General features: G+C 38.8%; 2 protein-coding genes across 2 annotated transcripts in view; one reads left to right on the plus strand and one right to left on the minus strand.

The window, feature by feature from the left end:
* klc1a (kinesin light chain 1a) overlaps positions 1 to 11,981 on the plus strand; it is a 137,303-nt gene extending 125,322 nt beyond the window's left edge. Inside the window, exon 14 of the mRNA XM_082154006.1 lies at positions 11,786 to 11,981. Coding sequence (XP_082010132.1) covers positions 11,786 to 11,803 — 18 coding nt within the window. The 3' untranslated portion in view covers positions 11,804 to 11,981. The remainder of the gene's footprint in view (positions 1 to 11,785) is intronic.
* Positions 112 to 27,968, minus strand: vwc2 (von Willebrand factor C domain containing 2). The gene is made up of 4 exons (XM_082154020.1): positions 27,707 to 27,968; positions 21,368 to 22,111; positions 18,552 to 18,681; positions 112 to 1,080 (listed from the first exon to the last, which is right to left on the minus strand). Exons 2-4 carry the CDS (start codon positions 22,034 to 22,036, stop codon positions 929 to 931), a joined length of 951 nt encoding a protein of 316 aa, XP_082010146.1. The 5' UTR covers positions 22,037 to 22,111; positions 27,707 to 27,968; the 3' UTR covers positions 112 to 928.

The following is a 27,968-nucleotide window of genomic DNA, read 5'->3' on the forward strand; positions in this document are numbered from 1 at the left end:
GCCATTTTTCATGTTTTTACTTGACATTTCAAGCGTGGCCCTGCGTTTAAATATGGAAACCTTAGTTGACTTCGCGTCAGCGTCTACTCACAAACAAGCTTGCACAGTGTAATGATTTATTTGGAACATGAAAACACGTACACATAGAAACACGTCTTAGCAAAACGGACCTCAGATAAGAGCACGATAGAGACTTAACATAAATGCAAATATATGCAAGCAGCTTTCTTTCCTTTTTTGATTTCCTCAAATGGACATTAAATCCATTCTGCTCTGTTGACTACCCTGACATAGTGTTAGATGTTATGTGTCAGCGGCATCCTGACATCGGCATCATCTAGTCAAAACGTTCCTCCAGACACATTGACAGCTGTAGGTGCGTTATACATTCTAATAAGATGATCCGGTATTAAACGTTACGGCATATCAAAATACAGTGGCTATAAAAAATATCATTTTCACTGTAAATCAGATACTTGAATCCAATCATAATCGTAGAACCAGCACATACATAAATAAATATCCTTTATATGGGTTATAAATCTCAATACAAACTTGAAGTATTAATATAGTTGAATTCAACTCCATGCCTCCTAAGACTATACATGTAACTCTAATGTATGAATCTCATCACTCGTCATGACGCTATGCCAACTCAGAGGCTCCGTCGTAGCGAGAGGAATGTAGCGCTTCGCACTCTCAGGTTAATTGGCCTGTCCGCTGCATGCTACGGGACACTCTGAGTTCATAGTCATGAACGGTCACAAATGACCGTGATTGATGTTACGCCACACGGTGCTGGTGTCTTGGCTGCGTGTGAGGCTCAGGGCTGGCGTGCTGAGCCCGTACAGACCACAGCTGGGACGGGTGATCCAGATCCACAGCTGTCCGGGTGAAGGCTGAGGGTCTCGAGCCCCCCGTCGCCGCCTTAGCTCGGCTGGCACTCGTTCTTGCTGCAGGTGGCCTGCCGCTCGATACGCCAGGTGCCTTCCTCGTACGTGCAGTAGCAGATGGTGCATTCGTCAATCTTCACCTCTCGGCCGGCCGGGATCACCGCCGTGTCTGCGTAGCAGTTCGGCCCTGTGCACAGATGGGAGAGGCTGTGTCAAACTGAGAGAAAGCCTGTTGAAAACAGCCAACAGAACTGCAACGCCTGGCTTTGAGTGGCAGTAACTGTCAGGGATCAAAATGAAATGATGTCAGCTGACCTCATGTAAGTTTTATGAGTTAGCAGTCAATCAAAACACAATAGTATGACAGAAGTCAGTTCTTGCCCTGCATGTACAGGGCGCCAGGCCATAAAAAGAAATGAAGAAGCAAATGAAATATTTAACAGTCAAATGACTTTTGAGTTGACAAATTACAAAATTGCTTAATAAAGATGGTTGTCCTGAAGTGTTTCAGCTCACATTGCTATAGCTTTTGTATATAGCCTAGACTAAGATGGCTTAAAGTTATATAAAAATAGGTATTATTGTAGTTGTATTTAGTAAATAAATTTGACATTTTATTGCTGTAACTCAAGTGATTATGAAAATACTCGTGCCAATATCACTGCTTTTTATAAAAAAGTGAAGTGTTTGACGTACACTTGATTCAGTTGTATAACTGGACTTCATTTGTTAAGTGATAAACAATGTTTCTTCAATTACACATTGTCATGTGATCAGTTAGTCAGTAAACAGACTAATGTATGTCTTACGAACTTATATACTACTTATATATTATATACGAGTATATATAACAGTAACAATTCTTGGTTCATTTTGAATCGGACATTAAAAATGACTCACAGTTCAGTGAGTGAGTCATTTGTGAACTGAGTAACAACTCTAAATGATTCACTTACTGAATCTTATTCAAAACAATAACTTATGAGCATGTTTTGGATCATGAATCTTTCTAAATGACTTATTACAAACAACCAGTTCATGCGAGTAATTTTTTTTAGTGGCATTTAAAATTGGCATGCACAAGATGATATCTGATTCATAAAAAAAAAAAAAAAAGATAAGAAAAAGTAAATACCATTACAGAAAAATGCTATCTAGGCACAGCTTCCATTTAACGATTCTTGCTTAATTTTGTATCGGACATGAAAAATGACTTGCAGTTCATGAACTTTTTTGTGTATCTTTTTAAATGACTTGTTACAAACAACCAGTTCATGAGAGTCTTTTTTCATTAGCATTCAACACCAGCGTGCACAAGATGGTATCTGATGAAACTGAATATAGATGCACATAAAGCTTTACCAATTGTCGCTCTTTCCCACTTGCAACTAGATTTTTTTTTGTCATATTTGTGACCATTTTAGTTGCAGTCAATCAACTCACTTCATCAAGGCAGCGGCATTTTGTCTATGCATTTAATCTTGAATCCACAGATGACAATCAGTCCTCATCACAATGGTGTTAGAGGTTTCAAATGAATATGGTACCTCTAAAGATGTTCACACTAGAGAGCACAGTTCAATATCCAGCTTTCCATTAAACATGACTGTGTCATAACTTCAGAGAGGAGGTAATTGCTGTGCTTATGGTGCACCATAAACATTTATCAAACCCCAAGTGCAGACTCGAACCTTTAGTGTGCTAATATATAAAGCTCTTCCTTCCACGGCATACATTTTAAAATATTTTTATGCAAGTGCTCTCACAAAATGTAAAAAGATTATTCAAACCTATGAGTTTAAAACTGAATCCAGCTATACTGCTTTAATAGTAAAGCTGGTCTCTGGAAATAGCTGTTGAAACTGATGAAACCAACACTGATAAATAGAAATTGGAAAATAGAAAATAGATAAATAGGCACTGTATGTAAACATCCTGCTACAGTATTCAGAGCCATGATACAATGGGTTATGCATGTGCACGACATATAAACAACTCCTTCCATGTTTATGTCTCGTCTTAACTGTCTTATCATTACTGTGAAGGCAAAAAGACAAAAAACAACAACACCCATCCACCTATGGCCAGCTTTCAGTGGAAGATAGATTGGCACTGCTATGCCACATCATGCACTGGACCATGCAGGTCTAAAATGACTCATCAAAACAAATACTATGGCATGTCACATTCTGAGGCATACGTTAACTTGAAAAAGAAAATTTGTCACGGCAAACTTGGTCATTGTCTAGACAAAACCTTGCTTTAAATTTTAAAACAGTTCAAAGCTTGAATGGATTTGGTGGTTTTTCACTACAGGACAATCAAGCCTGATTAGTTTGGAAAAAAATAAAGCCTACTAAGTCAGAACAGCATGAAGTATTGTGTTGAGTTTGGTGAACACAGCTTGAAAGCTCTAGCAGGAATTAAGGGCATTTTACACAGTACTCGATAGGCAGCAAGCTTTGCATTCATTTCCCATATGAGAGAGTGTGTGAAACATTGTGTGCAACTGCTTCAACTCCATACTACACTGTAAAAACAAATCCATGACATTTATGGTAAAAAAGGGACAATAAACAATATACCAACCTACTTAAGTACTAAAATCTGTTGTACCTTTATGATATACTTACAACCCTAAAAAGCACAGATGGTAAAGAGAAAGCCACATGATGAACCAAAGGTCATCGCACCTGAGACACTGTAAATAATATACAGCAGGTACATAGTGTCATACACACAAACTCAAAATAAAACACTAAAAGCACTAAACAATAATTTAACATAAGATGTAACATAAAATCGTAATGTACATAATTGATTACAAAACTATGAAGTAACATAATTATTTCAATGAAAACCATTTAGTATTTTACTGTAAAATTACATAAAAAGCCACGTTAGATTTATTATAGATTTTTACCGTATATATAGTAAGGAAACGTTCTGTTAACCAATTAACAGGATTTTACTGTAGAATTTTAACAGTCTTTTACAGTTAAAATTATGATCATTTTTATACAGTGCAGCATATGAAAATATTGCATTCTGTGCTGAATGCAAATTATAAATAATGTATTTCTCAATAAAAGTGTTATTTCTTCGTAAAACAGAATACAAACCAAATAAATTGGCGTGTAAAATTGGATATGTCTGAAATCACTCACTCATTCACTACTCCCTATAATTAGTCGAGCTGGGTTAAAAATATTGATTTCTTCATTTTAATCGATTCTCATTTTGAAGAACCGATATCGATTCTGAAATCCTAAGATTTGACTTTTCAGTCTACGCTGTTTTCAGTTTATGAATGAATAGCGCACCTCCCAATAAATCGCAATAAGCTTTGTTACTTCTGATATGAAACAAGGTGTCAGCTTTTAAATTCTGTCAATTTTGTTACGAAATTTAAACAATAAATACCGTTTTGGAGCTCTTTAAAGGTGAACTAAGTAACTTTTTTTACCTTAACTGAACAGCTTCGGAGTCATTGGAATGGTTATATTACTTATTTCGGGTTGAATGGTGGTCGTTTCACACCCCCCTGGTGCCCGTGAGCGGAAAATACGCACTTGCAACTTTGAGCCGGCGGGCCGGAAGTCTCGCGTGATATCAGGTCTCGCGATGTAAACAATTGCTTTACGGCCAAAAGAAATCTGCTAAAATGCTGTCATTATTGTCCGAACCCGAATGACTGAACGCTGTCCGAACCCGAATGAAGAAGACGTTTTAAAGAACGTCCCATCTGCTTTGATGTCGTTGATCTATAGCCTCTGGTGTCTGAGAATCACCAACGAGTTTTTACAACAGTGTTGTCAAATATCTATTCCGAAGCTCTGGGGGGAGCTCTAGAGAGAAACCTGCGAGCAAAAAGCGAGAATACAGCGAAGAAATCCCGAAGCTACTGAGTGCTGCTTTAATGTGGTGTGACAGATCGCTGTAGTGCCTCAGTTCAAGCAAAGAGTCAGTGTGGAGCGCCCATGAACCCATCATCTCTTCCACATTACTACTAGTTACAGCACAAAATAGACATGAATGAACATCAGAAGGTATGTACAACTGACATACAGTACAACTGACCGAAATCCGTATCATCACATTTAATCATCTCAATCAATATCACGTAATGTTAAATTTACCTCAGAAAAGCCATTCAAAGTCCAAAAACTTGTTAGTCAGCTAGAAAAATTAACTCTAGAGAGGAGCCTTTTGCTAAATATATGCACAATTTAGCATATTCATTGTATTTTCACTGTTCATCAATATTTAATGTCTGAATAAATCTGTTGTTTTTATGATATCCACCATTTAAATGTTTATAAGCTTTTAAAAAAAACCTGAGTAGAAACATAATTATGTCATTTAAAAATGTATCCATATAAGCAGCCAACAAATAAGTTAATTTTAACCTTTAATATTATAGTGATGTACCAAATGGAGTTCCCTGTATAGTTTGCAGCATTAGTTGAGAGAGATTTTTTTTTCTTGAGAAAATGTGTCATGTATTATACCTGATAGGCCCCAATTAATTGACATAAAATCGAAGTAGAATAAAATCGCAACTTGTGAAACAAAATCGAATCATGAAATTTGTCTCAATGCCCAGCCCTACTATTTAATGAATGCCGCTAGAAAATCAGTGAATCGATTTTGTGCATGGCTATTCTGCTGGGAACTAAACATAATAGATAAATACCTACGCAGCAGCTGCAAAAAATATGATCATGTGCGGTTGTAAGCATCAGCGGGATGCTCATGAACGGCAAGCTCCTGCTGCCTCTATCCCACTGAAAATAAACAGAGAACTTGCGTGCTGTGTAAAATGACTTTTCAATGGAAGTTACTCATCATCAGCTAAGGAAATCAGAACAGGATGCACGACTGTGCCGAATTTGTTGGATGAAGCTTGAAAACTGAGGTTACATTTTAAATGTTTAGTCTCAGGTAAAAAAAAAAAAAATTAATAAAAAAAACATTTTCAAGCCAACATAATAATAAAAAAAAAAGATTCCATTAAGGAGAAATGCTACCGAGGCGCAGCTTCCAATTCCCCCCCCTTTTTTTTTTTTTACATTCGCCAAACAAGGATGAATTGGTATTCATCCTCTAAAAGACATTATCATAGAAGATGGAAGACTACATAAATAAAACACGGGCACATCAATCATCTTGAATATTTGGCTGGTGCTGTCAAGACATCATCCAAGCTATATTTATAATAATTTCAGAGCAAACACTTCAGATTCCTACCTCCAAATGTCAAGACTGTGGAAGTAAAAGCAGCGGATTCGTCGTGAACGTTTATAGCTCAGATCACCCTATGCCTCTGTACTGTATGTCCGTTGATATTGCTGCCATTTGTTCAACTGTTACATAAACGAACATGATTATGTATTGTCACATACATTATATGTTATCATTGTTACAAAGAGAGGGGGTAGACAATGCTGAAAAAAGAGGAAGAAGAGGATAGGGAGGAAGATAAACGAGTTCAGTGCACGCAGGAGCAAATAAATCGGCGGAGGAGAAGTCTGCTTGCTGCATTTTGGCAGCGGAAAGGAGTGTTTAATCACGCTGAGCAGACCCTTATCCCCGCCGCCTATCAAAGCGCCGCTGTAGAGGCTAAATTCAAGAAAGAGCACCATTAAAGACTTTGGTCCATTCAGAGATGAATTGCATTCCCCATGGTACAGTGGTAATTGAGATAAAAAGCAAAGGAGGAGGAAAGAAAAGCTTGGATCCTGAAAATTACATGATCTTTTAAAGCTCATTAGAGCTGATGCTCTCTGAAAGAGCTGGGATCATAGCTCACACTGCTCTGAGAATAAGTAAAAAGAAAGCCCTCTAATGCAGTTCTTTAGTATGTATGCATTATAAATCCCACTAAATTTACTTACTTTTGTGGAAATGATGACTGGAATGGATGGAGAAGGTTAAATTTTATTCTGGAAGTGCCTGTGGATGGACTTTACTGAAACATTAATGAACAAATTCAACATTCTCATAATAAATCAAGTCAAGTCACACGCTATTCCACATAGACCTGAAATTTTCATGAATGAGAAAGATGTCTTTACATTAGAGCTGGGCAGTATGGCAATATATCTCTGCGACGATAAAATATCTAGTTTTAGAGATTTTGCTCTATCATTTATTATTATTGTTTTGACACTTTAACAACTAAACAGTTGGGGGAAAAAATCGAATGTGTATCAGTAAATTAGATCCATGCATTTGGTCTTAAAGTGTCAGCAGCCTAATAAACCTGTGCTGTCTGTGTCATTAATGTTAATCAAACAAAATAAGACAAAGATAAAATCAGCACTAAAGAATCGATTTCTATTTCATTCACAGAGTGAAGTCTATGCCGTGTTTATTATTACATTTGATTATTTAATTTCTGTAGTATTTCTTACTACATGTTAAATAAACCTACTGTAGGCGTAGCACAGAAAGCCTATTGTAGATCAACATTCTGCCCTAAAAGTGATCAGGCAGACCATAAGTAATAAGTAGTAAGTTGTAGAGATTTAAACATTTTGGATATTTTGGAGTATTTAAAAAACCTACTTTTGCAAACAAGTCCTAGTCCCCCTCGCTGGGCCGGTTTGCCTCATGGCCCTAGAGGTCTGTGAGAGATTTGAAAGAAATCGGCCACTGGGGGCATCTTACAGCTCTGTAATCATGTGGTGTTTTACACATATTGCTGCATCCAAAATCACATACTTCCCTACTATATAATAGGCAAAAACAGGACGTGACAAAAGAAGAATGTCCGAATTCACATACTCCTAAAACAGTAGACAAAAAGTACCCGGATGACCTACTACTTCCAGCGAGATTCTGAAGTGTGAATACAATGGACACTTTACTATCCCATGAGGCCATGGGAGAGGATTTGTAAATTGCAGTGAAGAGACAAAACTGATGCCGGGTCCTACCCGATTTCGAGGGAGGACCTGATTTGTCAGTCGCTCACATGATAACAGCATGGCGAATCTAGAATGTCCCTACTCGAGAGTATTTGATTTCGGACACAGCCAATATTTATATCATATAATAGATCTCATCATTCTGAACTTTGCCTCAAGAACCGCTGCTGTCAATCAAATAATTTGTTACATTTTTGAGAATAAAAAATGTAAAAAAAACTTTTGTGAACTCGTCCTAGGTTTTTCGCTTAACCACTGCAGTACGACTCTCTGAACTCTTTAGGTCAATAATAATATATATTTTTTTTTTTACTTTACACTTTGGATAGCTAGGGTCATTTAAAAACGAGCGTGGCCAAGTGTACACAAGCCTATCATTTGTGGCATATGGCATATGATTGTAAACAAGCCTGCAAACTTTTATGGAGATCGTACCATAGGTGGCACTATAACTTGGTGTTTCAAAAACACCAAGTTATAGTGTAGTTCCATGTCTGTTTAGTTTCATTGTGTTTTGGTTCAATTTTCCCTGTTCTGGTTTGCCTGAGCTCCCTGTGCTTATTAGTTTCCATAGTTCCTTATTAAAGGCATACTATGCAGTTTTTGTCAAACAGCGACCCCTAGAGTCGCTGTGGAGTACTTGTATTTAACGTTACTGTCGTAAATACCACTCGCGCAGAGCCGTCTCTGCATTCACGGCCTGATCTCCTCCCCCCTGTATACCGATACCTGTTCAGTAGGATGGAATAGAGATCCTCGTTTTCTTTTCCTTGACTCTTCCGAACGCGCTTTCTTCGTCGACTCTGCCATGATTCACGTCTGAAATGCGCGCTAGTGTCTTCCATAGAGGCTGCTTCATATGTTGTTGATGTATGTGACGCCGTGCCGTAAAGCAAGTCGTGATTCTAGCGGGGAGATTTGGCGGGACGCCACCACTCAAACCTGCATTGCTGGTTTTGCCAGCGGCGTCCTACTTTGCTATCGGGATGATTCGCCCTACTACGAGTTCGTTTACCATCTAAATGACTTTGAAGCTGTTATATTAAGGTACAAATCTTGCATAGTGTGCCTTTAATATACATACCTGTTCTGTTTTACCTTGTTTACCTCCTGATTACTCTCTACCTTGACTTTCTGTTTAATTCCAATGTTGTGCTCTCACTATAGCCACACAACTGAAACATTTACAGGCTTGCTATAAACTCCTGGGACCCAGGAATAGACTTTTGTCCACTGTAGTGGACATTATATTTGAGAGAATTTCTCTGACATCATACATGTCACATGTCACAACCTGGGTGTCCTGTAAAGAGCACATTCAGGGCATATGTAATATCTTATAATTAAGCTTAAAGGTCTTAAACCGCTTGAACAAGTTATATTGAAATAAGCTATATTTTAATTTGTATCTTTGTAATATTGTATGTGTCCTATTGTTTGTAATTTGCTTCTATGTTCTTATTTAAAAAAAAATTAATTTGTTATTAATATTGTGATATATATCGTCACTGTGAAATCAAATTTCTCATTTTGCGGAATAAGATTTTGGTCATATTGCTTCAGACATCTGTTAAAAACATACTCTTATCCATACTTTGCTTTTCAAATCCTGTTCTGCTACTTTCGGGCATCTCCTGGGCATAAAAGACTGGAAAAGTAGTGTTTCAGGAGAATGTAAAGAGAACTGGAGGTGCTGTGCATATAAATTCACTGTCCTCTACTTCTCTCCTTCAGTATCACAGAGAATCAAGCCCCATTACAAACGGATAAAACCATCAGCGCAACAAATCCGGGCGAACATTTCTGCAGAGGAAGAAAAAAGAAGTATTTAAGATGAGCTGAGGCCTGAAAGTGATTTCTGGGGCCCTCTCTTAAGCCACCATGAATATTTCTCCCTCTCCCATTTTTTTTTTTTCTTCTTGAAAATGCAAGTGATCCCTTTCTGCTCCCAGCACCGTAGATTTTCAGGGCTTTCGGCTCATGCTCAAAATGTTTATTGCAACCTCCTCAGATTAGCAGTGACCCGAGTGTCAGAGCCCTTCAAGAAGAGGGCTTGTTTCCCTGCATGTTGCCAAGGCGATGGCCCACATGAGAGGAGGTCGACAAAAAGGAAAGGGCTTCAGAGGAAATAAAAAGCATCTATTCCTTTTTGTAACACATGCAAGCTATTAGTAGGGATTTTTATTTACCACAGCAATCACTCTTTTGAGTCTGTCCCTTAAAAAGATTTGTTCAGATTCATTCACTGATCTGTTCGCTGATTCTTTCTGCTGGCTATATCCTCATACCAGTAGGTGTTCATTAAATAAAATATTTTACATAATTGTGTATGGTCATTGGTCATCCACTTTTCAAAAACTTTCTCTCTTTGGGTCTGTTTACACCTGATCACTTCATGTGTTTTTACTGATCGGATATTTAATTTGTTAAATCGGTTCCATTTACAATTGTCTATATAAATGTGTCTCCGCAAAACAGATATAAATCCGATCTTATATTCAAATTTAACGAGATAAATGAAAGCAACAGGGGCTGTGTTCAAAATCTCCCCCTATACCCTCATTCACTATTCCCTAAATTACTCCACTACTATAGTCCACTTGAATGAGTGAATGAAAACAAGTGAGTGAATTCATACACTGAGTTTGTCCTTGCTGTTTAATAATCCTTTTAAACTTGGCAAACTAACAGCGCCAGTAGTAAGATGAAAAGATGCATCTTGAACTCTGTAATGGAAACTAGCATGTTTAAACCTTAATTAAACAATTTAATACTCAAGTAAAAAAGGAATTTATACCTGTATGATATTACGCTGTAGCCACATTGGACCAGCGGTTTAGAAAATTAATGGATGGATGATTCAGCTGCGGGTGCCATCTTCTGGCAAAATAAGGTAATTCATTAGACGCGACGGTCACAGTGCATTATGGGTATTCTCTAGCCGTGAAGGGTACAACCATAGATATCATATGGATAGACGCCCTATCGACCGCTACTGCCTACTGGCGCGGGCGAGCCGTGGGGCCGCCATCTTAGACCGGTCACCCGCTCCACTCAGTGTAATCTGTATGGCAGGTGCAATGAGCTGTCAGCGCATTTAATTAATCATACCGAACTGATTTTCACGCGGGTTTTTTTGCTGAAAAGGTCATTCATGTAGCTATTATACAGGACACATGGTTCGGCGTATTTTAATATTCATAGTAGGCTTAACATTAATATAATATTCTGATTTAAGATATAAAGTGACCAGACGTCCAAAATCAAAATATGTGATGTAGGATATAAGGTATTTTATAAATCACACACTATAAATATGATAAAGAAGCAGAAACAGATAGTTGCAGTAAAGTAAGATATTTTAATAAGTTGAAGAAACGTGTGTGTTTTACATTTACATTGCTTCCTGATATCACGTGCGCAAACACAAATAACCTATATATATAAAACAGTTATGTCCGGTCGAACAATTAATGTATGAATTAACTTCAGACTGGGTTACGCTAAAAGTAAGTTTCGTGCCTCTTACAAGCGCTTTCGAACTTCTTTCTGATCTGAATGGTATGTGGAAAACACTTGCGTTGAGGGAGCCAGAAAACACTTGGGGGAGACTTCTCCTAGTGTCCAGAACGCAACTGAATGCCTTTTCAAGCGTCTCAATACTGGAAAAACCACAGGAAACTACTTTTAAACACGAAATTACTTGATTTACAGAGGGTCTATTCGCACGTCTCGTCTATTAATATAAACTTTACCTGAGGTAATTTTACTGGACCTTTTTACAGAAGGTAAAAGTCGCCGTAATCTTTACTGACATTGTCTGTTATGATTAACGTTACTGAGATGCACATTCGGACGGGACTAAAATAACCGAGAAGCTCTTGTAATTATTATTTACCCTACCTCTCCATGTCAGGTGAACACCGGCTGGTGCAGTAAACAATGTCAAGTCAAGTCAAGTCAAGTTTATTTGTATAGCGCTTTTCACAATACAGATTGCATCAAAGCAGCTTCACAGTATTAAATTAAAATAATACAACAAAGTTTGTTTCAAGAGGAATTTATTGATTGATAAAATTAAATTAAATATCCCCAAAATATCCCCAACTGAGCAAGCCAAAGGCAACAGTGGCAAGGAACCGAAAAACTCCATCAAGTGACCTAATGGTGTCCTAAAACAATGCCTAGCTAACGTTAGCTGGCTACGATTTCAGTACAGTAATATCAAAGATCCTTGCTCCTTCTCAATTATCTGGTAATATTCTATTCACAAAATACAACCAATAGTACGGTAATGTTAAAAGTAATCCCCCGGGCCCTATTTGCGATGGTCTGCCGATTAGAACAGGAAAATACTCCACAGTGCTCTAGCATCTTCACTGCTGCCACGCAACGAAACTAGGAATACGACCGGTTTAAGATGGCGGCCGCATTTCTCAGTGCCCAGCGGCCAATAGGGCATCTAGTCTCTATATAATATCTATGGGTACAACGGTTGTACATTCGTTATTGCTGTGCATTGTGGGATTGAATGAGTGCACTCAATAACGTCCACTATGGTTTCGGACACCACTACAAATGGCTGTCCCCTCGAATAGTGCCCTATTTAAGGATATAGGGGGTGATTTCAGATACAGCCTTGGTCTTTTCACGTTTAGATGGGGTTAATTATGACAAGTATTCTTGATGATAGCACAGTTACTCTTTCCTAAAAGAGGGTATTGTAACTTTAGGAGTTTGAGATATTGGTGCAGCTTTCTCTCTGAATCTTAAAGCAGCAAAAAGCACTCAGAAAAATCACTCAATGCCAAGTTTCTTATTTACTGACAGTCCCTCAGTGAATGAAAAGAACGCAGAGTGCTGTGACTGAATCCGAATGTTTTTTTCCCCCCTTTCTTTTTGAGTCCCAACATTGCTGCTGCTCGCAGATGTTCTTTGATATTCATGAACAACTGCCTGGGGTGGATATTAGCAATAGCGTTCACTTTCATCTCCCCCCATGGCACTTCCTCAAGTGTCTCCCAGCATACTCTTCCAACAACAGACCCAGGCAGTGCGCTGCACAGGAACATAATACTTCATTCAGCAGCTAAGAAAGAGGTGCTTGCCTCTGCTCTTCATGAGCAACACATTGAGATATCAGCACTCATGACTGCTTTACAGACCCTTTGTGCTTTTCATGTGTTAACAACCACTTAAAATTAATGAAACTGTGGCTAATAGGATGAAATGTGCTCCACTGTCTTGGAGGTTTAGGTGGCCTTGCACTGTGTTTACCGCATTTTCTGCGAGCTGCTGATGCTGGCCACGGATGAATCAGCTCAGTGATGAGGCGTTCTAATGACCGAACAAATTACAAGCATTTACGTCCTTTGAATGGTGTGGTTTCTGTGACCTGAGCTAAAACAGTTGGAGGGGGGAGGCTTTTGTATGGCATGGTAAGCGTGAACCGAGCACAAGATTATGATTATGAGAGAAATGCTTGCAACCCATTTAGAAATCGATTCTCCTCACTGCTTTCCCATTCAGTGTCAAGTCTGCCAACCAAAATGAAGACGACAGCCCCCATTTCTTCTTCAGCTATTATCATTTCATCCCTTAGACACCACATTTTTCTCAAAGGGCCGGTCTTTCATACAAAGGCGTAGTCAATCAGATGGTAATTGACTCTTAATGGTACCAATTAAATAATCATTCTCCTTCTGATTTATTGGACAAGTCACTTGCACAGAAAGTTGGAAAGTTTCTGTATTGATCAAGGGGAGAGGGGGAGGAGTTTTAGCTGGTTAGCACAGCTCCTTTAACCCCTTCTTTTAGATACATTAACCGCTGCTAAAGCCATTTGAAAATTAGCTGTGCATTCTGTTGAAAGAAACTCATAGTACTAATATTTCAGTACATTACTGTGCCTGACTCTTAAAAGTGTGAACTGCATTTATATCCATCTGTTGCCTTTGACGTCACAGTTTAGGATAATTGCTAGTGAAGGTTTTGGGACTGTGTCAATTTTCAGGATAGATATACAGATATAATCAATGTCTCTCTCTCTCTCTCTCTCTCTCTCTCTCTCTCTCTCATACTTGTGGTGACTTATGTTGACCAAGCTCAAATATGTTTATAAAAAAAAAAGTTGTTGATTGTGGCCTGTGGAATGTTGGTCCACTCCTCTTCAATGGCTGTGCAAAGTTGCTGGATATTGGCAGGATCTGGAACACGCTGTCGTATACGCCGATCCAGAGCATCCCAAACACATTAATTCATGCAGACTGGAATGTCCTCCAGAGCTGTTGCCCGTGAATTGAATGTTAATTTCTCTACCATAAGCCGTCTCCAAAGGCGTTTCAGAGAATTTAGCAGTATATCCAACCGGCCTCACAACCGCAGACCACGTGTAACCACAACAGCCCAGGACCTCCAAATCTAGCATCTTCACCTACAAGATCGTCTGAGACCAGCCACCCAGACAGCAGCTGCAACAATCGGTTTGCAATACAGTAAAACTGCACATTTTAGAGTGGCCTTTTATTGTGGCCAGCCTAAGGCACACCTGTGCAATAATCATGCTGTCTAATCAGCATCTTGATATGCCACACCTGTGAGGTGGATGGATTATCGCGGCAAAGGAGAAGTGTTCACTAACACCGATTTAGACAGATTTGTGAACAATATTTGAGAGAAATAGGCCTTTTGTGTACATAGAAAAAGTTTTATATCTTTGAGTTCAGCTCATGAAAAATGGGGGGCAAAAACAAAAGTGCTGCGTTTATAATTTTGTTCAGTGTAATTTATTCCTGTGATGTCAAAGCTGAATTTTCAGCAATTTCTCCAGTTTTCAGTGTCACATTACCCTTTAGAAATCATTATATGCTGGTTTGGTGCATTTATTTTTTTATTTTCAATTTTGTAAACAGTTGCTTAAATTCTTTTTGTGGAAACAGTGATACATTGTTACAACAAAAAGTGTAAAAAAAAAAAAACTCAAATTTATTTTATTTTTTATTTTATTCTTTTAAATAATTTAAAGTCTTTCTTTAGTCTTTATTTCTAATAGAAATATTTTTTAACATTATAAATGTCTTAACTGTCAATTTTGATCAATTTAATGCATCCTTGCTGAATAAAAGTATTAAAGAATTCTTTCTGACCTGAAACTTTTGAACATCCATCCATCTGCCTGTAAATTAGATTTTTTTTTATTTTTTTTTAACTCGAGGCTATGACAAGCTATTATTTAAAGCTGGTTATAACAATCTTTCATTTTCATATGAATTAATTTGTATTCTACTTTCTTACAAACAAATTGCTATTATGCAACCTGTTTTCTACATCAATTGAATTCAAATTGAGGAATTCCAAATTCCAAGGAACCCTGGTGTTCTTGTGCAGCCATAAGCCAATCATCATTGCCATAATGTAATTTTGGATCCAGAGTGATCAGTCATGGCTATTCCGGCTAAAGTGGTTGGTTCTATAGACAGATTATAATTTTTTTTTTAATCACGTCCTTCTGGGGGGCTCCAGTGTCAGTCGCTGAGAACATCAACAGACCTCCTTGATGTTCTCTCATCGTTAAGTTTGTGTATGTGATTATTATCCTCATCAGAAGCAAAGTTAGAATCACAGCCGGCACCCATCCTACGGTGTCACTGCACGACGCTTTGAAGTCTTACTTTTGAAGAGTGCAAATCTCATGGGGTCAGAGCATCTGCTTCTCTTGCACTGCATCTGCGTTGGGAGTCTTTGTACCTCAGACATTTGCAGCAAATAAGAGGTGCCATAGCTGGGGTATCCGGGGCCCCGGTGCAGGTTTCTGCCTACAGGTTGTCCCCCTCGGTTGAAATCGTGATCACACTCGCAACTCTGTGATCCACCCCCACAAGATATTCACAAGAACCACAGGAAGCACAAACAGAGTATTAGACTGATTTTATCTAACGCAACAATTCCGAGATGAAATCAAATTGCAGACTACCTGGCAAGCGTGACGGAGCTGAGCCACGCCGCAGTATTATGCTGCGCTGTGAAATCACTAGGCGGCTGTAATCTTGTGCGTTGAACAAAAATGTTTCCAATCCATCATAAAATCATACAGCTTGACTGCTTGAGTGTGCACATACATTTGTAAAGCTGTTTGAATTCACAACGGCACGACTTGATGAAATTGGCCCGCTTTTGTTTCCTGGATTCCATCTCACACCCAAACACCAACTGAGACATTTGATCAGGGAGTCTTGGCAGCATCTCAGCAAATGCCAAGATGATTCATTTAAACATGTGTGCTCTTTAAAATAATTGGCCCACATCACCCCTCCCCCATTGTCCACACTACGCTGAGTTTTTAGCTGCAGAGTCAGAGATCCATTTACCAAGTCATCATTTCTTTTCTGCTGAAGGAGGCAGCGTGGCTGCCGGTGCCATATTAGATCAGGATCCAGGCGTACACAAGAAGCAACAGTCTTGGACATGCTGTCTAAAAGCATCTCAAACAGCTCTATATAACCCACACTGAATCAGAAAACTTCTCCCAAGACATTGTAATGTGTTCCAATCACAGAACGCTCACACACTAACCTGAGGTCACAGCTTTTCTTTCCTCCCCCCTCCTGAAAAACACTCCTCTGGCCAAAAAGAGAACAACAGCACGCACAAGGCAGACAAAAGGTCTGTTCAGAATCCTAGTGAGTCGCATCTCTGTCTACTCTATAGCAGCCTTTCAAGACAGCATCTAAACTGTCATATAACAGACCACACAAATGGGGATCCTCAATCGACTTTCAATTGATTTCAACAGTTTGATGCTAACATGTTGCTATGCTAACCACATGATACTAAAATGAAATATTTCCTTTTTAATTATATTTTACCTGTACTTTATAAAAAGGATACATTTTTTAACATTAGCTAAAGCATTAGGTATCAAGTATTGATGAACAATACTTTTACAGTATGTCTTAATCTAGGTTAATGTTGATTTCTAACTTCTAATACGTCTTTACATTTCAAAATGTATAAATTAGCATTAGCTCATGTATTATGAATGGACATGAATGAACAGATCATTACTGTACACTACCATTTACATTTTTATTCAACGAGGAATGCAAAAGACAGTGACAGTAAAGACTATTCAAATAAATGCTTTTGCACTTTTCTATTCCATAATAATATTAACCAACACAACTGTTTTCACCATAGATGATAATAAAAAAAATAATTCTTGAGCACCATACTAGCTATAATGATTTCTGCTGAATACTGGAGTAATGATGCTGAAAATTCAGCTTTGCCATCACAGGAATAAATTACATTTTAAAATATAGGCCTAAAACGGTTATTTTAAATTGTAAAAATATTTCACAATATTACTGTAATTACTGTATGTTTGATCGAATAAATACAGCCTTAATCTTGATTATGATACTCAATGCATTAAATAATGTTAATGAATGATATCTTACTGTAAAGAGTTTTACCAATACTTTTTCAGTATTAAATGAACATTTTGAAAAGGTTTATTGATAATCAACATTTCTTTACCTCGTCCACCATCTTGGATTGTTTTTGTTGCCAAGTTCGTCAAAGCAGCAGTGTCCGAAATCGCATACTCTCTTGATTATGTACTTATTTTGAATAAGTAATTACTTTGCGACCACTAAAAAAGTATGTTCTGTATAGTATGAATGTGTGTAGAGTGAATGTAATCCGGACATACTACATTCGTCATGTTGTCCTTATCATGTGACCTACCAGCGTCAGTTGCGTCGCTTCACTGCCATTTACAAATCCTCTCCTGTGGCCTCATGGGATAGCTCACCCCGGTATTTTTACCAACTCTTTTGTGAATTCTGAGGTACTACTATAGTCACATTTTGCCAACTAAATAGAAGGGAAGTGTGCAATTTTGGATCCAGCCACTGCATTGCCTTCTCTGCAAAACATAATAAACTGCCTAAGAATTCAGCCAAAAGAAGGTATCTCAGATTCCTTGTGGAACAGCCTTTTTGTCGGGAGCGAGCCTAGAATCTCTTAAAATGCTGCTTCTGTAGGCAGCTCACTAGGTTTTGTAACAGAACTAAAAAAAAAGGCCGCCATGCAAAGGGTGCTTTTCATGTAGAGTGGCTTTGAAAATTCTTCCTTCTCCGCGGCGGGCGCTTTGACGAGAAAGTACATTTATGTACCTTATACTTCTGTGTTTCCAGCCAAATGGAGGGAAAAAAACATGCGTAAAAGTTTAATCATCTGCGCCCTAGGGCTGGAGAAAGCAGACTGCAACCGAAACACCTGCCTGTGCTAATCACCTCACCTCCTGGAAACAAGCAGAGCAACTTTGCAGGTTCATTAGTGCTATTGCTGTCTGAATAATGCATCTCGGCAACTATCTTAAACAAAGGCCTGCAGACAAATATAATATCTTTTGGGTTTGCATCACCTCACTGATGGTAAACTGGCTGTTATAGAACAATGAGATGGATCCGCACGTAAGGCATACAAGAGGTGGTGAGATCTGCTTCTCTGTGCATGCTTTCTGCAAATTTTCTTCGTGGTGTGGTAATTGGATGTAGTGGACAGGAGTCTCAGTGGTCATTTTACAGATGCGATTCTAACCTAACTCGCTCGCTCTTGGGGGACACAGCAGGGGTTCTGCAGTTCAGGGGATTGTGGTTTGAAAGCTGTGAGGAGGAGAATCAGAGAAAGAGAGAAAGGCTGGAAGAACACGACTACTTACCGCTCTTACACACCGGGCAGCACTGCTCAGGCTCATATTCTGGATCAACACACTCTGTCTGTGGGCAAGCGGACACAGAACAAAGAACCTCTCCACTGGCCTCACAACGGCACTTCTCGCAGGGAGACACCTAGAAACATACCAGACAAGAAACAAAAACCCTATGTTGCAGCATTTATAATACTTTTAGGATTGATATGAGATTCAATCATCAGAGCAAGAAAAACAAGAGTGTGCTTCTTTGAGGGAACTGATGAGTGTTCAATTTAATTGATGAGCATGCTTCATTTCTGCCAATCTTTGAGTATATTAACAATGCTTACCGACTTCCTTCTGGCAATACCTCTGGCATCGCTCATCTCCCTTCCTTTCTTTCCATATTTATGTCCATGGGGAACTCTGAGTCATGTCTTACCCTCGAGCCCATTCATTATGAATGAATATCAATACCTGTCTCCTTTATTTGAGTGATTCTTCAGCTACAGGCACTTTTATGTCCCAAGGGTTAATTTTTTATTAAATTTTGATAAAAGGTCACATTAAAACTGTCTTGGAAACTTTTTGACCATGTCTTAATTTACATTTGCTATTTTTCAAATGCCTTTAATAAATAGATTTTATTATGTAGACACAGACTTTCAATAAATTAAAACTACGATCATCTAAAAAAAAAAGTGTAAAATATGAACCATTTCTATTTTTAAATGTTTGGTAACACTTTACAACAAGGTTCCATTAGTTAATATGAGCTAACAATTACAAATACTTCTAAATCATCTTAACTAATGTTAATTTCAACATTTACTAATACATTATTAAAAGTTGCATCTGTTAAGCAACAGGCCATTGAATTATAATAAAATAATGCACACCCGAGGTGGTAATGCGGAAACGAAGCGATGCGGATTTGTTGTTTTAACTTATTGTTTACTATATTTATTGCTTTTCCCTGAAAATAATTACACACCTTAGAAAGTTCGTCAACCAATTAGATTCAAGCCTTTAACAGACCCATAGTATAATATTATTTAATGGACCTGAGCTAACATGAACAGTTGTATTGTTATTTACTAATGTAAACAAAACTTTATAAAAACTGTAACTAATGTATTGCTCATTAACTAATGGTAACTAATTGGACTATATTGTAAAGTGCTAATAATTTACATAAAGTTGTATGACCATTATAATTCGACAAAATACAACTTAAGTGAAAATTATATGGACAAAGTGTGCAAAAATATGTAGCCTAAGTAATTCTTTTTGATAGCTTGCTTTTTATGCAAATGCATACATAGAGACAATGAAATTAGCCTTTTAGTGAGAAAAAGAGTCTGCCATTTTATTCCATAAATGTTTAAAATGTCATTTCCATCACTGAATAGTGATTTCAGATGTGGTGAAAATTATGCTTCAGGGAAAACAAGAGAAATTACACAATTCTGCTGTGGTTCATGTATATAAACTGTTGGACATTGTTAAAAGACAAATATAATCTAGCGAGTTCAAAAACAGTTTTGTTTTTTAAAACTCCAAGGCACCAAAAGCATCCATATGCATTTTATGAACCTAAACCGAACTGTATTCATGTGATAAATTCAGAGTCTCGTCACACAGTGGATTTCTGAAGCATTCATGTGACTCTACAGATGTCCCAGAAATCACATTCTGTATATATATGAACAAACCGTTCAGTTTTGCTCACTGCTTCTTCTCTGCTACCAAGCATAAAGTACAAATGACTTTTCTGGCATTAGCATTTTCTGTGAAAAGAACCTTACTGATCCAGATTCAAAAGATCCACACAGTCTCTCCTGAGACAATCTTTAACAAATCAAACAGAAGACAATGTGTCACGTCCAATTGTGATGGAAAATAAAATTTCACAATTCTAAAATTGAAAAGCAGCTCCCACTGAGAAGCCCACATTGTGGGGCTAAACGGATATGATACCGGACTCATTTCATTCTGCAGAGGGTTTAATTGTTACCTTTGCAGTCTGCATATGCATTAGGTACAGTTGAGCAGAACCAATAAATTCAGTGCTTGGTCATCATTACCACTCTTTGTGAAAAGCACTTATGCTGACTTCTGCATTAATAAATCTCACTGCTTACCATAAAGCTCAGGTGCTTTGGATAAGGACTCCAATGACACAGGAGGAGGAACCAATGAAAATTAAATCAAGAGCATAAGCTGTAGAAGCAGCTAATGGCTGTGTGAGACACATGCAGTTCAAAAAGAATCATTCGTGCACCTGCTGCTAACTCTGAAGCTGATGACAAGCGTTTTTCCACCAAAGGCAAAATTAGAGAGCATCATAATAGCGCCTTACAGGCAAAAAGACCTGTCTTCTCTTATATAACACTGCCTAAGCAAGATAAGTCACCATTAGTTTTGCATAATAATTGAACTCTTCACACATTCACAGCATGAAATGCAGGAAAAAACAGCATTTTATCTTATTGCGAGCCTCTTCCTGGGGGAAAGGCTCAGGCTGAGAAAGAGTGATGGATTAAAAATGAATAAAAAAGTGCAATTTCGAAATCTAATTTTTGGCCTGCTGGAATCAATTCATAATCAAGACATGATGTGCACACATTAGATTTCTTTAATTGGACAGAAAACTTCACTGGACCACAGAAATTCGATTCCACTCAATAATGAACAGAATCACAAGGGTGAAGATCTAAACTCAAAGTCTTCACATAATCTGCCATTAAATAAAGGTTACTTTAGCATCCCTGACACTGTTGAATACAGATAAAAGATGGGATCTGGAATGGATAATGAATCATTTAATGTGTTGCTCTAACCTTAAACTCCTCCAGAGATGAGTAGACCTTTCCTCGAAATTCACAGTAGTTTTTCTTCTCTTTGCACTGCGGGCAGCACTGGCTGGTGTCAACACGCAGGCAACGTGGATGAAGTTTTGGACACTCTGGTTGGGCGCACAGAGGACCTTCATCTGTACACAAGCAGGGGCAGGTGGAGGGTCCCGGGGTGAATTTCTCCCCGATGGCGAACACAAACCCTGTCTCATCCATGCAGCCCTTGCCCCTGTAATCGGGATACGCGTACTCATCGGTCGCATCGAGGGAGACGTTGGCCTCTTCCGTAGGAGCCTCTTCAGTTTGCTTGAGTGATTCTTGCTCACTCCAGGCTTCGAGGGTCTTACCCTGTAGTTTGGACCCTCGTCTCAAGGGGCTCGAGTTGGGTCGGGCCCTGATAGCACTGGATCTGTTCACGCCCTTGATCCCCTCCAATTCAAGATTACTCAGCTCCTCCAAACGCTGCCTTGCACTGGGGCTCAGCGCACCCTCCTTGGCCTGGGTCAGAACGCGCTCCAAACGCTCTTTCTCCCCACCCTCCGGCACCGACACAATGGGATTGCCTCGTGCGCTTGTATACAAGAGCCAAGTAACAAAGATAAGTCCTGTTGTCATGGCAGCCGAGTGAAGCATCTCACTCCTCTCCACCAGCATAAAATTACGGGGCTGCACCTGGACTCACATTACAATCCTTAAATTGCATGTATTACAGCAGAAGCGTTATCACATCTGTAAAAGAAACAAACTACATATTTCAGCACCATGGACAGGGACAATGTAATATCAGTCAGAGAAGTTGGCTACATCAAATATCAAACAGCTTCCCAAGATCAATTCTCTTAAGGAGTGTAACACTAGAAACGGTGATCTACCACACTCGTTTAAACACCCAACACTGATTCTTCAGTCGAGTTAATCGTTCAGGCTGTGAAATGGATTCTGTTCTTCTGTAGATTTCATGAAAAGTTGTTACTACTAAGTATAATCATTCACTAAATCCTAAATACTAAATAATGTGAAAAATCCATCTTGAATTTATCAGCATTGCCTAATTAAATGTTCCCTTTGCTCACAATCTAGTTTCCTGCTATAGTTTTGTAGTTTATGCACTGGAGTATGAACAAATATGATTACATTGTGTGACAGTTTTAATTTCTGTTGTTGAGTTTATTGTCATGTTTAGTAACATGTTGCCAGAATGGATTTTGTTCCACAATGAACAATTAGTTGATTGTTACCCTTGTACACCTTTCACGAAACAAGTATTGAGGTCAGTGAGTATTTTAAAGTATTAAATTAATGCTTTTTATTACATGAGTTTGTGTGGTGAGGGTGCATGTGATGTAGTCAATAGACACCAAACACTTGGCTGTCAGTCACTTGTACATAGAAAAATGAGAAGTACAATATAAGCAAGCACAGTGTAAATGTTATAGTTACAATTACAAATTGTTACTATTAATAAGCAGTTTCTCAATGTTTCTTTCACTCTGTTGATTTGCAGAATTATTCATGTTTAAGGAGCTGATTTGATTGATATAGTGATATATTCTAAATATAGTACATGTAATTTGTTGCCATCATTTTATTGAGCAAACTGTGTTATTTTACAACGAACAGAATATTGCCTTACTGCCCTTAAACAGGAAGTAACCTAAATTAATATAATTACTTAAATTATTTCTTCTTTTTTTTTTTCCTTTTTTTTTTTTGAAGAGCTATACAACTTTCCTATGCTGGAAACGTGTGAAGACTGACTGGCTCGGGTGTAATCACACATAGCGACAGCAATCTTCCAATCGCACCTCCACGCATCAATTTTCACGGGGGTGATGGACACGAAAGTAAATTGCCTCAAGGGAACTTGAGTCACAGGCACTTCAATAACTCCCCTATTCTCCGTCCAGCTAAGCGCAATCAATTCACTTCAATTGAATCTGTTAAACGACACGAAGAGGTTAATCGAGGAATAGATTTTAGAAGGGAGGAAAAGGCCTCGGTGAACAAAATATTTGAGCACTTTCACATGAGCAAGATTGCTGTTGTGCTAAATATCAGCATGGCTGTGATTATGCTGTAGGTACAAGGCTGCAGAGAATCACAGCTGTGCTATTATTAAAGTTGCAATGAAACGGATGTATCGACAGATCTTTTCTTCAGGACTGTGGCGTACATCTAAGTGTAAAGGATCGGAAAAAAAATGTAGGGTGGGAATTCCATTCATTGGTCAAAAATGGAGGCAGATGAACACAAGCTTGCAGGGGTGGAGTTTAAATAGACTAAATGACTAGATAAATCCTGCATTCATCACTAGAGAGAAAGTCTGTTTTCACTGGAAGATACAGTTATGACATACTGTAAACATTATGAGGTTAAAACATTTGGGGGAAAAAGCAACAAATGCATAGATGAACTCTTCACGATAAGATCTATAACATGCATACATTTAGAAACTTGAAGATGAATTTTAATTTCATTCATTTTAAATAACAGATTGGACCACAGAAATTAATCTGATGCTAAATTTCCATTGTGTTTATACAACAGTTGAACAATTATACACTTCAACAAAGTAATTTATACCAATCAACTTATGTTTAAGACAAAAACTGGCCAGTTATTTTTGTATATTTCTTCTCTGCCAACTGTGCCAAATAAAATAGTTTCACAAGAAGACAATACATCCACTATGGATTTTAACATCTACAAAGCAATTTACAGACTGAAAGCCAGACAGGAACTGAGTATGTAAGTGCATTGGAGCCGTTACAATGGTTAGTAATAATCACTCGGCTCCAGCTCCACTCCAGGTTTTGCATGTCATGCTTCCCACTCACAAGCGAGAGAAACCCACTCATGAAGAGAAAACACCCAAGCTCTGAGTTTTTAAAATACTGATTGTCGTAAAAACTTGTATTCCCCTCTGAAGCAGGTTTTTTTTATTTTTTTTAAACACTGTTTAAACACAAATAGTTTAAAGCTATAGTTCACCCAAAATTGAAAATTCTGTCATTAATTTCTGTCCCTCCATTGACAGCTACGCAACTATTACTCAAGTGCATAAGAGATCGTAAAACTAATCCATATGTATTGAGCGGTTTAGTCCAAAATTTTCTTAAGAGACACGATCACTTTATATGATAAACGGATTTAATTTACTGTAGGCATTTATCCACATATAAACATTCATCAACTCACATCAGTTGTTGTAAACAGAAGCTCAAGCATGTTCACTTGATGTGCGAGAACCAGTGAGGTTCATTCTCGTGTTACGCAGCACGTTTGAGCTTCCGCAAGAACCAATGAGGTTCATTCTTGTGTTACGCAGCACGTTTGAGCTTCCTCAAGAACCAATGATGTTCATTCTAATGTTGCGCAGCACATTTGAGCTTCCGCAAGAACCAATGAGGTTCATTCTCGTGTTACGCAGCACGTTTGAGCTTCCGCAAGAACTAATAAGGTTCATTCTCGTGTTACGCAGCACGTTTGAGCTTCTGCAAGAACCAATGATGTTCATTCTAATGTTGCGCAGCACGTTTGAGCTTCCGCAAGAACCAATGAGGTTCATTCTTGTGTTACGCAGCACGTTTGAGCTTCCTCAAGAACCAATGATGTTCATTCTAATGTTGCGCAGCACGTTTGAGCTTCCGCAAGAACCAATGAGCTTCATTCTCGTGTTACGCAGCACGTTTGAGCTTCCGCAAGAACCAATGATGTTCATTCTGTTACGTAGCACGTTTGAGCTTCCGCAAGAACCAATAAGGTTAATTCTCGTGTTACGCAGCACGTTTGAGCTTCCGCAAGAACCAATGAGGTTCATTCTCGTGTTACGCAGCACGTTTGAGCTTCCGCAAGAACCAATGAGGTTCATTCTCGTGTTACGCAGCACGTTTGAGCTTCCGCAAGAACCAATGATGTTCATTCTGTTACGTAGCACGTTTGAGCTTCCGCAAGAACCAATAAGGTTAATTCTCGTGTTACGCAGCACGTTTGAGCTTCTGCAAGAACCAATGAGGTTCATTCTCGTGTTACGCAGCACGTTTGAGCTTCCGCAAGAACCAATGAGCTTCATTCTCGTGTTACGCAGCACGTTTGAGCTTCCGCAAGAACCAATGATGTTCATTCTGTTACGTAGCACGTTTGAGCTTCCGCAAGAACCAATAAGGTTAATTCTCGTGTTACGCAGCACGTTTGAGCTTCCGCAAGAACCAATGAGGTTCATTCTCGTGTTACGCAGCACGTTTGAGCTTCCGCAAGAACCAATGAGCTTCATTCTCGTGTTACGCAGCACGTTTGAGCTTCCGCAAGAACCAATGATGTTCATTCTGTTACGTAGCACGTTTGAGCTTCCGTAAGAACCAATAAGGTTAATTCTCGTGTTACGCAGCACGTTTGAGCTTCCGCAAGAACCAATGAGGTTCATTCTCGTGTTACGCAGCACGTTTGAGCTTCTGCAAGAACCAATGAGGTTCATTCTCGTGTTACGCAGCACGTTTGAGCTTCCGCAAGAACCAATGAGGTTCATTCTTGTGTTACGCAGCACGTTTGAGCTTCCTCAAGAACCAATGATGTTCATTCTAATGTTGCGCAGCACGTTTGAGCTTCCGCAAGAACCAATGAGCTTCATTCTCGTGTTACGCAGCACGTTTGAGCTTCCGCAAGAACCAATGATGTTCATTCTGTTACGTAGCACGTTTGAGCTTCCGCAAGAACCAATAAGGTTAATTCTCGTGTTACGCAGCACGTTTGAGCTTCCGCAAGAACCAATGAGGTTCATTCTCGTGTTAAGCAGCACGTTTGAGCTTCCGCAAGAACCAATGAGGTTCATTCTCGTGTTACGCAGCACATTTGAGCTTCCGCAAGAACCAATGATGTTGCACAGCATGAGGTTAATTCTCGTGTTACGCAGCACGTTTGAGCTTCCGCAAGAACCAATGATGTTCATTCTAATGTTGCGCAGCACGTTTGAGCTTCCGCAAGAACCAATGAGGTTCATTCTCGTGTTACGCAGCACGTTTGAGCTTCCGCAAGAACCAATGAGGTTCATTCTAATGTTACGCAGCACGTTTGAGCTTCCGCAAGAACTAATGAGGTTCATTCTCGTGTTACGCAGCACGTTTGAGCTTCCGCAAGAACCAATGATGTTCATTCTAATGTTGCGCAGCACGTTTGAGCTTCCGCAAAAACCAATGAGGTTAATTCTCGTGTTACGCAGCACATTTGAGCTTCCGCAAGAACCAATGAGGTTAATTCTCGTGTTACGCAGCACGTTTGAGCTTCCGCAAGAACCAATGAGGTTAATTCTCGTGTTACGCGGCATGTTTGAGCTTCCGCAAGAACCAATGATGTTCATTCTAATGTTGCGCAGCACGTTTGAGCTTCCGCAAGAGGTTTGTTCATTTATATGTGAATAAAAGCCTAAATTCAATCTGTTAATCATATTAAGCGATCGAGTCGCTTCAGAAAATTTGGACTAAACCGCTCAATTCATATGGATTAGTTTTACAATCTCTTTATGAACTTTTTGAAGCGTCAAAGTGGTAGGTCAATGGAGGGACAAAAAGCTCTCAAATTTGTGTTCCGAAGATGAACAAAAGTCTTATGGGTTTGGAACGACATGAAGAGGGTGAGTAATTAATGACATAATTTTAATTTTTGGGTGAACTAACCCTTTAACCAAGAAAAAAAATATCTGAAGAGGAAAAAGATTAGTGGAAATATGATATCAAACAAGACGTAGGCCTACAGCAACTCATAAAATGTCAAATATACTCGATTAAAATTTTTTAATTAACTCGCATAATGCATATAAAAAGCCATGCATTTATTTGAATTTCAGTCCCTGTGGGCTGGAGCCTGTTGATGCAATGCACATGTGCTCTTCAAAGCATTATTCATATCCCCTCGAAAATCACATCTTCAGCTTCACGTTTAACGATACAAAGTGTAACTGAGGCAATCATTTGGAGTTCACATCAGGCTAAGAATGAGAGAAAGAGGCGTAGATAATGATGCGACATAAAGAACACACTAAATCTGTGTCTGCGCTGTAACACTGACGCTATTAGCTGTAATATTCATACCACCCACATAAGTTAATTGACGTAACGTAACCCAAAGAAAAACATTTACGGAGACCAAACATAGCGAGTGCTCTATTTTATCCATGTCATACTTAATTCTTCGACCGTAAATATCAGTTCTGTTCATTTTGGGCACATTTAAGTATCGGTCATGCAACACACTATTTTGACTCATTTTAAACGTTTAACTGTAACTTTATAATGCCATTTAGATACATTAAAACTGACTAGACGTCCATACCTGCATCTTTCCGTCGGTGTTGTTGGTGTGTTGTGTAGATAGTTGTCACACAGTTTATATCGAGGCTCGTTCATCAGTCTCTGCACACTCCACATCACCTCACAACTGCGCTCAGGAAATAAGACAATTTAAATGTTGCCACTATCGAGGACGACAGGGCTGTTAATGTCTCCTCAGCTCTAGTCTGAGAACTGAAAGAAAGGAGTGGACTCTTCTTCAGCACCAGTGAAAAAAAGAAAGAAAAAAAAAACATCAACCGGCA

Source organism: Leuciscus leuciscus (genome assembly GCF_965113295.1).
Source record: "Leuciscus leuciscus genome assembly, chromosome: 22".
NCBI lineage: Eukaryota > Metazoa > Chordata > Actinopteri > Cypriniformes > Leuciscidae > Leuciscus > Leuciscus leuciscus.

Coding starts and splice junctions, on each gene's coding strand:
- vwc2 (XM_082154020.1), bottom strand. CDS start 22,036: ATGCTGGTGGAGAGGAGTGAGATGCTTCACTCGGCTGCCATGACAACA. Junction 18,682..21,367: donor CATCTCTGGAGGAGTTTAAG/GTTAGAGCAACA, acceptor GTATGTTTCTAG/GTGTCTCCCTGCGAGAAGTG. Junction 1,081..18,551: donor CTGCCCGGTGTGTAAGAGCG/GTAAGTAGTCGT, acceptor ATCTGTGCACAG/GGCCGAACTGCTACGCAGAC.